General features: G+C 40.8%; 2 protein-coding genes across 4 annotated transcripts in view; both read right to left on the bottom strand.

Moving 5' to 3' along the window:
• Positions 1–14226, bottom strand: part of LOC123515660 (RING finger and CHY zinc finger domain-containing protein 1-like) — a 275093-nt gene that overhangs the window by 44560 nt on the left and 216307 nt on the right. The gene's annotated exons all lie outside the window — the stretch shown is intronic.
• On the bottom strand, positions 4192–9177 carry LOC123515664 (putative nuclease HARBI1). Of its 2 annotated transcripts, XM_045274482.1 has the most exons (3): positions 7091–9175; positions 5534–5755; positions 4192–5207 (listed from the first exon to the last, which is right to left on the bottom strand). In XM_045274482.1, exons 2-3 carry the CDS (start codon positions 5748–5750, stop codon positions 4876–4878), a joined length of 549 nt encoding a protein of 182 aa, XP_045130417.1. In that variant the 5' UTR covers positions 5751–5755; positions 7091–9175; the 3' UTR covers positions 4192–4875. The 2 variants fall into 2 exon arrangements, with proteins under 2 accessions (XP_045130417.1, XP_045130418.1); XM_045274483.1 differs by having other exon boundaries at positions 5534–9177.

Here is a 14226-nt window from a genome sequence, read left to right as displayed (position 1 = left end):
GACCAAAAAGGGCTGGGAGGGAGGGCATTATATACCACCATGACATTAAATGTTCGTGAAATTGCGATCAAACTTCATACTTGGTAAGTACTCGTTTAATCTTACAATTTCACGTCACGATATTTGACTGACGTCACGGTGGTACCAATGAGAGCTTTAGAGAGGTTCCTCAAACCTACAAAGTGCACTCAGAGATTAGAAAGGGCTAGAAACTGGAACTATGGAAAACAAAACGCATAAGAACAATAGGAAAAAAAACTATTTCAAAATACCAACAGTAAGTCACAACAGACAAAGCACAAAAGTAACAGACAAACACAATACATAAGACAGGAACTATAGTCAAGTGAGGCACAACAGAATATGGCAGAAGATACCAACAATATGCAATACAAAAGGTACACACCAGTAAGACACAACATATGTTGGAAACACAACACAATATTTAATAGTATCATGAAGTCCCATAGGGGAAAGAAAAGAAACCCAAAAACACATCAGTTAGAATAATGGAACAGTCCCACAATACTAGGTAAAGACATTCATCCCTAAACCAAAAAGAAGCCCAAGGATCCCCATATGTAACCCCAAGCCTGGGAGTAAGGCAGACTCCCTAGGGCAAAACGGCCCTCACAAACTGTCCATGTTGAGTGAGAGGCTTGTGGTAGTGGTGCGTAAATGTAGACACCCTGGCCCAACCAATAGTGGAGATAATCGTTGACAAAGGCAACACTAGGGCTGCCTTGCTGGACGATACTGACCTAGTAAAATGGGGAGAAAAAACAGTAAGGTCAAATCCAGCTGCTCTCATCACATCCCTCACCCAACGACACAAAAAGCCAGTTCCTGAATGTATTGGTATGGCAACAAACCAAAACGCTTACCATGTTGTTTGGCTCGCGCACCAACTATTTATGACAGTTCCACAATTCGCTTTTTTGTGTTTGGAGCACTCACCAACCAAGTTGTCTGGCCTACCAAAAGGATATAAAGCGTCGGAATAGTTGGTAGCCCCGCATAGCTGTGGTTGGTAAGCGTGTGAGTGAAAACCTGGTGAAAACGTAAACAATTTTGTTCGATCAGCTGATAACATGTCTCAAGGAAGAGAAAAGTTGACGTCGCTAACCAGCGACCAGAAAAGCACGTTGGTTGATCTTATCAGCCAATTCAACGTCGTGCTTGATAAAAGTGGTAATTACTCCATGATAGCTAAGAAACAGGAAGCTTGGGAGACAATTACCAAGAAGTTCAATGCAATATGTGCAACACTGTTAATCAGTTTTTTCCTTTTTTCCAGACTCATCACTGACTATGATCACATTTTCAAAAAGCAGATAACACACACACACACACAAATGGAGTTCAACACGACAAAATGCAAGAAAATAGAGTTTGGCAAGAGTGAAAGAAGAATCAGGAGTATGTACAAGATAGGAAATGAAGACATAAAAACCAGTCATGAAGAAAAAGACCTTGGGGTGACAATTACCAATGACCTATCGCCAGAGAGACATATAAACAAAATAATTGGAGAAGTATTGAACTTATTGAGGAACATAAGAGTGGCGTTCGTATATTTAGATGAAGAAATGATGAAGAAAATAATTACTGCAATGATAAGACCGAGGCTTGAATATGCAACAATACAGTGGGCTCGAACTTAAAGAAACACATAAGGAAACTAGAGAAAGTACAGAGGGCTGCAACAAAATGGTGCCTGACTTAAGAGATTTGACTTATGAAGACAGACTGAAAAGAATGCAACTTCCGACCCTGGAAAACAGAAGAAAGGGAGACCTGATAGCAATATACAGAGTGATGATTGGCATGGAAAAAATGGATAGGGAAGATCTGTGTATGTGGAATGAAAGAATGTCGAGAGGGCATGGGAAAAAACTAAAATGGCCACTTATAGGAGAGATGTGAAAAATATAGCTTCCCTCATAGAAGGGTGGAAGCATGGAATAGTTTAGATGTGGAAGTGGTCAGCAAAGGAATATTCATGATTTTAAGAAAAAGCTGGACATTAATAGATATGGAGACGGGACAACACGAGCATAGCTCTTTTCCGTATGTTACAATTAGGTAAATTACAATTAGGTAAATACACACACACACACACACACACACACACACACACACAAAAAAAAAAAAAAAAAAATTTGTACCAATAAGACAACATAGAGAAGTTGGAAAGCAGGACTGGTTTAACGATAGATGTGAAAAGGCTAGAACAAGAAAAGAGGATGCATGGAAGAGGTGGAGAAGGAAAAGACGGATTAAGCAGTGGGAAAGTTACAAAAGAGTAAGAAATGAATATGTGTTGATTAGAAGAGAAGAAAGAAAGAAACAAGAAAAGGATATAATTGATAAATGTAAAGACCAACCAAGGCTTTTTACAGACATGTGAACAACAACATCAAAAATAGAGAAAGTATTGAAAGTTTAGAAGTAAATGGAGTATGCAGTGAAGATCCCAGGGAAATGGCAGAGGCTATGAATGGATGCTTTCGGAAGGTATTCACAAAGTAGACTGCTTTTGACAAACCACTGGTAATGGAACAGAAAGGGATTATGAAGGAGTTTCAAGTAACTGTGGAGGAGATCAAGAATATGATGGGGAGTTTAGAAGTGAGAAAAGCTGTGGGACCTGATGGGGTATCAGGATGGATTTTAAGAGAATGCAGGAGCAACTGGCAGAAAAAGTTTGTGAAGTAATTGATGCCTCATTAAGGGAAGGTGTAGTGCCCCAAGACTGGAAAAGAGCTAACATTGTCCCAATCTATAAATCAGGTAACAAGAGAGACCCATTGAACTATAGACCAGTGTCACTTACAAGTGTGGTAGCTAAGATGTGTGAGAGGGTGGTGAAGAATAGATGGACAGACTTCTTGGAGAAAAATGACATACTTTGTGAGTGTCAATTTGGTTTTAGAAAAGGGCGTTCATGCACGACAAACCTGATATGTTACTATTCGAGGGTGATAGATGTAATACAGGAAAGAGATGGTTGGGCTGATGGAATATATCTGGATTTAAAAAAGGCCTTTGATAAGGTACCACACCGGAGACTGATCTGGAAACTTGAAATGGTAGGAGGAGTGCATGGCAGTTTACTAAAATGGATGGAAGACTTTTGGTAGGAAGAGAAATGAGAACAATAATTAAGGACAGACCATCAGAATGGGGCTTGGTGGAGAGTGGAGTTCCACAGGGATCAGTGTTGGCACCAGTAATGTTTGCGGTCTACATAAATGACATGGTGGATGGGGTGTCCAGTTATGTGAGCCTATTTGCAGACGATGCAAAATTGTTAAGAAAAGTGAGATGTGACAAAGATTGCGAACTACTCCAGGAAGACTTGGACAGAATATGGAAATGGAGCTGTACATGGCAAATGGAGTTCAACACGACAAAATGCAAGAAAATAGAGTTTGGCAAGAGTGAAAGAAGAATCAGGAGTATGTACAAGATAGGAAATGAAGACATAAAACCAGTCATGAAGAAAAAGACCTTGGGGTGACAATTACCAATGACCTATCGCCAGAGAGACATATAAACAAAATAATTGGAGAAGTATTGAACTTATTGAGGAACATAAGAGTGGCGTTCGTATATTTAGATGAAGAAATGATGAAGAAAATAATTACTGCAATGATAAGACCGAGGCTTGAATATGCAACAATACAGTGGGCTCGAACTTAAAGAAACACATAAGGAAACTAGAGAAAGTACAGAGGGCTGCAACAAAATGGTGCCTGACTTAAGAGATTTGACTTATGAAGACAGACTGAAAAGAATGCAACTTCCGACCCTGGAAAACAGAAGAGAAAGGGAGACCTGATAGCAATATACAGAGTGATGATTGGCATGGAAAAAATGGATAGGGAAGATCTGTGTATGTGGAATGAAAGAATGTCGAGAGGGCATGGGAAAAACTAAAATGGCCACTTATAGGAGAGATGTGAAAAAATATAGCTTCCCTCATAGAAGGGTGGAAGCATGGAATAGTTTAGACGTGGAAGTGGTCAACGCAAGGAATATTCATGATTTTAAGAAAAAGCTGGACATTAATAGATATGGAGACGGGACAACACGAGCATAGCTCTTTTCCCGTATGTTACAATTAGGTAAATACAATTAGGTAAATACACACACACACACACACAAGGTATAATGATTAGCATTAAAAGTAGATGGTTAAGTTTATTCATTCTTACATACTATTTGTACTTTGCAATACCTACATTATACACCATAAGATCTTATATATACTTTTCCTTTCTTTACCTTTTGGAACCTTATATAAATTCTTATTTAAACTTAGTGTTAATCCTATCAAGCAAGAACTAGAAAAGAAAAAGTATTATTACACTGGAGCCCAACCGGGTACACAGGGAAAAGTTCTTGAAACTGGCCCTCAGAACCATCTTTAAATTAATGATTCCCTAACTTGTGTGGCATCCAGTTCATGTTCATCTTCATCCTCCAATAAATCAACTACTTCCTGTGCCTCAACCTCAACATCTAACATGTCCACTCTTCTTGAAATAGCAATGTTAAGCAAAACAGCACATGCCATCACAATTCTTTTTGTATTGGGAAGTTTGGTTCGCAGGGGTATGCTTAAGCATGCAAATCTTCTTTTCAGTACACCGAATGCCCTCTCAATACAGTTCCGTGTTTGTATATGAGCTACATTATACCTCCTATGCTTTTCAGTTCTTGGAGCTAGGAATGGAGTCAGTAAATATTCCCGACTTGGAAGATGACAGATACGACAATTAGAAAATATTCTTGAGTCATGTACGCTGCCAAGCCAACTTGCGACAACATGCATAAATTTGAGTTCTGAATCACAAATACCTTGGACATTTAACGAGTAAAACCTTTTCGACATCTATACATCTCAACGTTGTTCCCACCTGGACTCTGTATTGGAATATGTGTACAATCTATACACCCCAATACACCTGGCATACCAGCAATATCATAGAACTTTGAGGCCATCTGACGTGCTTCTTCTGGCTGTGGGAATTTGATGTAGTCTGGTGCCAGGAAAGCAATAAGTTGAACCACCTCTCCAACAGCCCTGCATGCTGATGATTTTGCAATATCCATTATGTCAGCTACCGTAAGAAGGAAACTTCCCGTGGCTAGGTACCACAAGGTAACTAGCATCTTCAAATGCAGAGGAATGCCATATCCTGTGGAAAGACATGCAAACATATAGCAAGGGACTTTAGAAGGAGTTATATACTCCCTCTCCCTCTGCGTTGTGCCTAGTCTATTTATGAGGAAAATAAAGAGGAGGAGATCCCCAGGCTCCTTCGCTCCGTAAGTAAGAAAGACTAGAAAAGTGTGGAAGAACCTTAAATTTCCCAATTCACTCCACATGAAAAAGGATGACAGAGTTGTGGAAAGAAATACAGAAGATGGTTTCCCAGGTCTTGAATCAATAAGTATTGTAAAATATTCTATAGCAATATCACCATCCACATATATACTTAAATAAATAGCTACTGTTCCATACCTGTGCCAAGCCTGTCCACATGTGTACATGGCCTAACTTCTTCAATGAGGTCTCGTACAGCATCCTTTGGCAGACGAAAACGCTCAAGGAATTCTTCACCAGAAAGATAATGAAATGGGTCACTGCGATCTTTAGGTACAATGCATGGAATCCTCACTCGTCGCAATTCTTCCATTTCATACATTTCTTCATCTATGATTTCTTCTAATGCAGCCATGGTACCTGAAAAGTGTAGTTTTTAATGGTCTGAAGAATACCTAGCTATTAACAGCATATATTACTTAAGTCATTTTTATCTTTTTCTTTTGTTGTTCAAATGATATTACGGTATCATACATATAGGTACATACTGAAGTTGTTTACCACCAAAAGGGGAGTGGCCTAGACATACCACAAAATAGGATTTAAAGAATTCATAAACAGGCTAGTTCTACAAAGACCTGGGCCCGAACTTAGACATTAGGTACAGCACATATGACAAGGTTAAGTAAAGATAGGTTGGGATCATACAATAAGAACTATTTGTTTAAAAGTTATCAAAATTATTCTTAATAAGGCAGATATGAGCTTGCTAGGCTGATATGATATGCACGGACGTCAAAAACGAATCTTAAATTAGGTTAGGTGAATTAAGGATAGGATGTTAGGTTAGTTTAAGTTAGCTTCGGTTTGGTCTGGATAAGTTTGGTTTGATTTCCTGGTATTATTTGAACAAGAAAAACCAATATTATACCCACTGCAAATTTATATTAATGACACCACAGATTTTTTAAAAAATTAATGGATATGTGGGTGGTGACAGACTCACTGGCGGTATATACTCCTCGTCCTATACTTCTGCCCACAAGGGCAAGACTGAAGAGTGGATGAGTGGTTCAATTTTACCGATTTTCTTTCCTGCATTTTGAATGGTTGAAGGGTAGAGGTATGTTAGATTTGGGTGGGGGATAGGTGAGGTTAGGTTAAAATATGTTTGGTTTGTTTTAATTTCTGCCAATCTAACATTTCCGTTTTTTCATATTGACATTTTCCATCGCAAATTGATGCTTCAGAAGTTATGACAATAAATAGGTTGGTTAAGTTACCTTGGTTAGGTTAGGTTAGGTTGGGTGGGTTAGGTTAAGTTGGCTGGGTTATTGTTTGTTTGGTTAGGTTACATTAGGTTCGTTAATAGGATCCATTCACTAATGTGTGATAAATCCATCAATAATGTCTTCTGATGTGTAGACCACCACAGAATCGAGTGTTACCAGCAAGCTCATCAAGGTACCGTTTATACCTTTCCTCCATTGTTTCATCGGTCACCTCTTAATAGCCTTGAACTTAAAACTACAAATATACTCAATATACAGCCTCATGATCATTTTCATTTATTTAATCGTTTTTTTTTTTTCTGGGTATGAGCTACGTACATATATCTCGGCTTCAGTCTACTCCACTCCTTCCATATTATAGTTTTTGCCTTTTAATTCGTCCACTTACCTTTCTTAATAGTAGAAGCAGAAAGTAAGAATTCATGTAATGATATATAGATAACAAGATTAATCATATACTTACCAAATTTAGTCAGTGAAGTAGAGATGTGACGAGTCGATTAGGCTGTTGTTGATGTTTGGCGTGAACTCACAAGGCGACTACAGTAGACTTCAAAAATTAAAACGTATGCTCAATATAGCATAAGAAAAGCTTTGTTGTACCATCAAAAAAATTTGACATGGTAAATAGACTGAAATAAATTTAATTACAGTTAGCTTCTTTTTACATTTGGAAATTTAAAATACAAGGCGGTAGCTTTGGTCGCCCGGACACTTGACCAATGTTTTGCAAAACCCCTCGACCAAAGTTCCAATCTTTGGTCCACTAGCGGACAAAAAACAGATGGAAAAAGGCATTCTGGAACGGCACAGGACACAAATTGCTTGGTTGGCTGCCTAACGGACCAAAAAGAAGTAATTCAGGAACCGGCTAAAAGTGTCCCGAGAAACCAACCGTACTAGAGGACGTGTAGTCAAGAAAAAGCCAATAAGCTCGCCTCGGATGGGCCTAGTTCTATGAAGATAATGTTTTATAGTGTGTACAACACACAAGCGACTGTCACGTGGATATGCTTCAAATACTAAGCCTGAGAGATGGGCCTCTGGATGAGAAGTTTTCAGGAGATCACCAATCCAAAAAACAGCCTGAGACTCAGAAAGACTTAAGTTGCGAATATCTAGCAAATGTAAGGTTTGGCCATGCTGGCCTGACAACAAGAGCATAAGAATGACCAATTTTCTGGATAAGTGAAGGATTGACAAAGCCTCATTGGAGCCAAGACTACAGATATAATCTAAAACCAGTTGAGGGTCCCAAGTCACATGTGTATGAGAAAAAGATGGTTGCTGTAGAAAAACTGCCTTCATAAACCAAGAAACCAAAGGATGCTAGCCCGCAGGTCGGTCAGCAATCATGGCAATGGCAGAGATGGCAGACCGGATGGTGTTCATAGTGCTGTACCCACGGCCTGGTTCCCAGTTAAATTCTGAGAAGAGATAATCTTAAAGGACACCTATAGGGGGGTGGAAAGGATCAGTCGTCCTGCTGAGACAAAATAGCAACCATTTGTTGATATGTGGCCTATATTGTGCCTTAGTGCTCTCCATGACTGAAGGAAAAACTGGGTAACTTCTGATGAAATGCCGCGACGTGTGAAGGCTGTCCGGAGAGCAGCATCGCTGTCAAGACTATCTTGTGAACTCGGGGGTGTGTGAGAGTTGGCTGCTGAGGGAGAACAAGAGGACAGCGTGGGAGCAACACTGGTACGTCTACCAATAACTGAAGGGCCGTCGGGAACTACACTTGTGTCGGCCATAGAGGGAGAACCATCAAAACTGTCGCACCGTTGTCCTGCAGTTTTCGCTGTCCCGGTAGGCTTAATGATGGGAAAAACATTAGAAAAGAAACCATGAGCCCCAGGAACACAAGGCTCTACTATAGAGTGAGTAAGGAACCAACACAAGGCATCCAGGGCCTGAGCATCAGTGTGAGACAGAGTTAGAGGACGTGGAGGCATGGCCTGAAAGGGTATGGATACAAATTCTATAAATTTCCCTCTCACCACGTTAAGAATCCATGAATCTTGAGAGAGAGACCCCCACAGGTGCTTAGCATAAAAAATCTTACCTCCTCTAAAGTTATTAGGAGTACTGATTAAGGGAGGCAACCATGAACTCACTGGTGAACTCACTGCTGGAGCCTTGGGACAAACATCCTCCTCCCCTGAGGAAGGCGCTGGCTTAAAAAAGGCCAGGACTGGGAGCGGTGCCGGGACTGGTAGGAAGCCTGGGAAGACCGGTGTGCCGGGCGGGAAGAGGGAGTAAACCGCCTGCCAGGTACCTTGGAAGGGCGGAACGACGGCCAACCCAGCCGCCCTGCCTTGTGGATCTCCTCACATTTTTTAGCTACATCAAAGGGAAACAATTCATCTTGGCCCACTTCACATTCCCATTTACACAGGTCAACCATAGCCGAATCCCAGACATGGATCCGGACAATATCTTTTCTCAGTTGATTAATATAATTCACTGCTGAAGTAAGAAGATGCAGACAATTGTTAAGTCCATCTAGGTAGCAGTGCAAACTTTTACCTTTCTTTTCCCCAATATAAGAACATAAGAACATAAGAAAGGAGGGAAGCTGCAAGAGGCCACCAGGCCTATACGAGGCAGTCCCAGTGCTTAATCTACCTAATTCCATCTATCTTTCTCATCCATTAATTTATCTAACCTTCTTTTAAAGCTGCCTATTGACTCAGCCCTGACTACATGCCCACTGAGACTGTTCCACTCATCAACCACTCTGTTTGAAAACCAGTTCCTTCCCATTTCCTTCCTAAACCTGAATTTTTCAAGTTTAAACCCATTATTTCTGGTTCTGTCCCCGCTACTGATCCTAAGAACTACATTCATGTCCCCTTTGTTAAAACCCTTATACCACTTAAATACTTCTATCAGGTCTCCTCTTAACTTACGTCTCTCTAAGGAATGCAGACTAAGTTTTTTCGGTCTCTCTTCATAGGGAATATCCCTCATAGCCTGTATCCTTTTAGTCATCCTCCTTTGCACTGACTCCAATTGAGCTATGTCCTTCCTGTAATATGGGGACCAGAATTGTACCGCATAGTCAAGATGTGGCCTGACCAGCACCAAATATAATTTTAGTATTACTTCAGGACTCCTGCTTTTAACACTTCTAAAGATGAAACTTAATACTCTATTCGCCTTATTTCTGGCCTCGATACATTGCTTCCTTGTACCGAGATCAGAGCTAACTATGACTCCTAGATCTTTCTCATACTTGGAACTTCCTAGTGTCACGTTATCTATTGTGTACCTATTGTTTGGGTTATCTTTACCCACGCTCAGCACCCTGCACTTGTTAATATTGAACTGCATTTGCCATCTATCTGTCCATTCCTTTATCCTATCCAAGTCAGCCTGTAAATCCTTGGCATCCGAATCGGACCTAATTAATCTACCTACCTTTGTGTCGTCTGCAAATTTACTGATATCACTATTAATTCCACTATCCAAGTCGTTGATATATATATACAGGTATCCCTTGGTTAACGATAGGGTTACGTTTCCCAAAAACAGATCGCTAACCGAAACGATCGCTAACTGAGGGATTTGAAATTATCAACTACATACATGTATTTCGCGATGCGTAAATAAACGACACTTTCTATGTTGTTAGTTGTTATTTACACCTTTAGAATTGGTAGTACTTACCTTGAGGAGTGGATGTGATATGCGTAGTGTGTTGTTTTGTGCCCCGAGGGACACAGGGCCTTGGAGGATTAAATCTCATCATGCCCACACCGACCCAAACTCGGTCAGCTGCTTCAAACCCTTCAAATTCTTGAGAGAATACGTTTTCCAGTGGGGGTGGGTCATCCAGGCTCTCCTCATCGTCACTCAAGGTTACGGTGGATGTGAAGGATAGATTGGATGTGGGTGGAGTTGTTTTGGAGGTGGATGGAGTTGTTTTGGAAGTGGGTGGAGTTTTTCGAGGTAGCAGGACGAACTTTGAAGTACGACGAGATGACTCCTATGGAAGTAGATGGGATTGCTTTTGAGGTGGATGGGGTAGCTTGGGAGGTGGATGGAGTTGCTTGATCGGTAGATGGGGTTGCTTGGGATGTGGATGGGGTTGCTTGGGCGGTGAGTGGTTTGAAGAAAGATGAGATGACTGTCTGTTTGCCATCCTTTTCTTTGCCTCAAATAGTTCTTTATACACTTTCATGTCATTTTCTATAGCATTAGTCACGCCATTACTTCGGTTTGGGTTGGGGTCATTCTCCTGGAGAAGATGTATGGCCTGGTTAATATGATTAAAAATCTCCTCGAAAATCTTGACGGAGAGGGTTCTTTCAGGCTCCTTGTCCTCCTCCATTTCCTCCAAAGTATTTTGTTTCTCCAACTCCATGAGGTCGTCGTTGGAGAGAGGCTCAGAATGACTGTCCAGCAGTTCTTGTACGTCATTCTCGTCCACCTCATTGAAGCCTGCCTTATGGGAGATATGAACGATGTCTTTCCTTACTGCTGTAACATCGACAGGGACTTCCTGTTTACGTTCCACGCACTCAGGCCACAAATTACGCCAACATCCATTCATTGCCGACTTGGACACCTCCTTCCATGACTCGTCGATGTTGTCGATCCCCTTTTTAATGTTATAATCCTTCCAAAATTGTTTCATGGTCGGCTTGTCAGGGGTGTCAATGCAGGCCAACAGCTGTTTCATGGTGCGCCAATGCTCTTTCTCGATTTTTTAGCCTTATCTCCCGGTGGAGAACAATCGTTGGGTCGCTTGGAAGCCATCACTAAGTTCACTTGATCACAAATAAGCACAAAAAAAGAAGTTTAGAGCGAGCGTGATAGAGTTGTTGTTGCACAATCAAAACAGCGGGAAAGACTGTGGTGTGTTTACTGCACGGGCCGCGGGTGGATGGAGGCGCTGCGATCGCGATTGCGATCGCGATTGCGATTGGTCAATCCGATCGTTAACCGAATTTTGGCGATCGTTAACCAAAAAATAGGGATTAATTTGGAGGGATCGTATGAGCGAAATATCGTTAAGTAGTCGATCGTTAACCGAGGGACACCTGTACATATATATATATATATATATATATATATATATATATATATATATATATATATATTAGAAATAATAATGGCCCTAAAACTGAGCCCTGTGGCTCCCCAGTAACTACTCCCCATTCGGAATTCGAACCATTAATTACTACCCTTTGTCGCCTGCCATGTAACCACGCTTTAATCCAGCCTAATATTCTACCCTCTATACCGTGTGCTTTAACCTTTTTTAAGAGCCTCTGGTGAGGTACTTTATCAAAGGCTTTACTGAAATCTAAGTATAGAATATCATAATTATTATCTTTATCTGCCGTCTCATAAACCTTGCTATAAAAGCTCAACAAGTTGGTAAGACATGACTTCCCTTTCGTAAATCCATGTCATGTGTGATTTATAAAGCCGTGTTTGTCTAAGTGTTCCCTAATGTTTTTTGTTATTATTGAATCCATTAGTTTACCCACAATTGAAGTTAACCTGACAGGCCTGTAATTAGATGTTAAGGTTTTATCCCCCTTCTTAAATATGGGAACCACATTAGCTTCTCTCCACATTAGCGGTACCTCACCAGACTCCAGTGACATCCTAAACAGTGCTGCTAATGGCTCGCTTACAACGTCCTTGCATTCCTTTAGAACCCTTGGATAAACTTCATCAGGTCCCGGTGACTTTAATTTCTTTAGTTTATCTATCTCCTGTTCTACCATCGCCTTAGTTATAAGGATATCTGTCAACTTTTCACTATCATCTGCCCTAAATACCTCATCGCTATCTGGGATTTCCTGTGTGTTCTCTAGGGTGAAGACAGTTAAAAAATACTCGTTCATAATTCTACTAATCTCTTCCGCAGAACTAGCCATTTCACCATTTGTTGTCCTTGCGGGACCTATTTCTTCTCTGCTTTTCATCTTATATAATTGAAAAAATCTCTTAGGGTCTGTCTTTACTTGGCTGGCTACCCTCAATTCATATTCCCTTTTAGCTTTACTCGTTAACCTCTTAACTGTTCTTACTAATTCATAGTATCGTGGCCTTAAAGCTTATCTCCTGCCTTTAGCCTCTTGAAAATATTCCTTTTTTGCCCTATGCACCGCTTTAATCTCTCTATCATCCACTTAGTGTCGTTACTTCGTGATTCTAATGTTTTATATGGAATGTTGGCTATCTGACCGTCACGTATTTTATGTAGGAACTTGGTATAGCTCTCACTAATCCTCAGCTGACCGGGATACCTCCCAGCTTCCCCCTCCGCCTCACTCTCTCTCCACCCCATCCCGACTTCACACCTCCCCGCTCTTCCCTGGTCCTCCCTTCCTACCTGACTAGTTCTGCTTCGCCCCTGCCAAGCAGTTCGTAAATAATCCCTTAATCCATCGAAATTAGCCTTTCTGAAGTCAGGTACTCTTTTTTTGTTCAGTTTTTCTAAAAGTTTCATGCCATTTCAATGTATACCTTACTTCTTTGTGATCGCTGTTACCTAAATGGCCTCCAACCTCCACCTGTGTAACTGCCTCCTCCCTGTTTGTCAGAACTAAATCTAGAATATTATTTCCCCGCGTGTGTTCTAAAATGACTTGCTTTAAAAATTTATCCTGTATGATCTTAATGAACTCATCTGCTTCCTTGTTACCCACCATCAAGCTCCAATCAACGTTACTATAGTTAAAATCCCCTACCACACATACCTTACTGTACCTGGCCGCTCTATTTATTCCCTCCCATAGGGAAGAGTTTATTTGGTCTGAAGCATTTGGTGGCTTGTACACTAAACCCATTACTACTGATTGAGACCCATCCTTAATATCTATCCATACAGACTGTTTTGCTGTCTGTCTTAATTCTGCTGTTTATGCAACATTGCAGTGTGTCCTTGATGTACAAGGCCACTCACTCCTCCCCCTCTTCTGTTTTCCCTGTCCTTATGAAAAAGTGTATAACCATCAATTTTCACCTCCTGATCAAGCACCCTCCCTGACATATCTAACCAGGTTTCTGTTAAAGCAATAATATCAAAATCTTCAACACAAGCTGCACCTCTCAGCAAATCTATCTTGCTCAAAACACTCCTACAGTTTGTGTAATACACTTTTAAACTATTCTTTGCATTTACTAAGCTGGTTACTTTTCTAGATTTGACTATTCCTTCCTGCCTATGGGTCACTGATACCCTTTCCTTTCCTGTCCACCGAAAAAAGCGCTGGAGTGCATTTAACTCGCCTTCAAATGTTCCAGCCAAAACTTGAACACCTTGGCGTGATAAATGTACTCCATCCCTGGCATACAAGGTGTCCTTGCCTTAAAAGAGGTCCCAGTTATCGATGAACGTCCATCCATTGCTCCTGCACGTAGTTAACATAACATAAATAATAGGATAACAAAGGGCCACCAGGGCCCATCTAGTTTATCCTGTATCAGTCGCACAGCGACCTCGTCATCAGTACTTAAAGATACACTTACAAGTACACAATACATTATATACTACATAATTCTAAATATTTGGCCCATTAACAGGGCTAAGTCCTGCAACGAAATCCTCTACAATTTGTGGTTCCCATACAT

This window comes from Portunus trituberculatus, chromosome 39, assembly GCF_017591435.1.
Source record: "Portunus trituberculatus isolate SZX2019 chromosome 39, ASM1759143v1, whole genome shotgun sequence".
NCBI lineage: Eukaryota > Metazoa > Arthropoda > Malacostraca > Decapoda > Portunidae > Portunus > Portunus trituberculatus.
This window is presented reverse-complemented; position numbering and strand designations above follow the sequence as displayed.

What these genes read in the sequence shown, in the direction of transcription:
- LOC123515664 (XM_045274483.1), bottom strand. Translation starts at nt 5,750, where the DNA reads ATGGCTGCATTAGAAGAAATCATAGATGAAGAAATGTATGAAATGGAA. An exon ending in TGTGGACAGGCTTGGCACAG is followed by an intron (nt 5,208 to 5,533) that starts GTATGGAACAGT and finishes GTCTTTCCACAG; the next exon opens with GATATGGCATTCCTCTGCAT.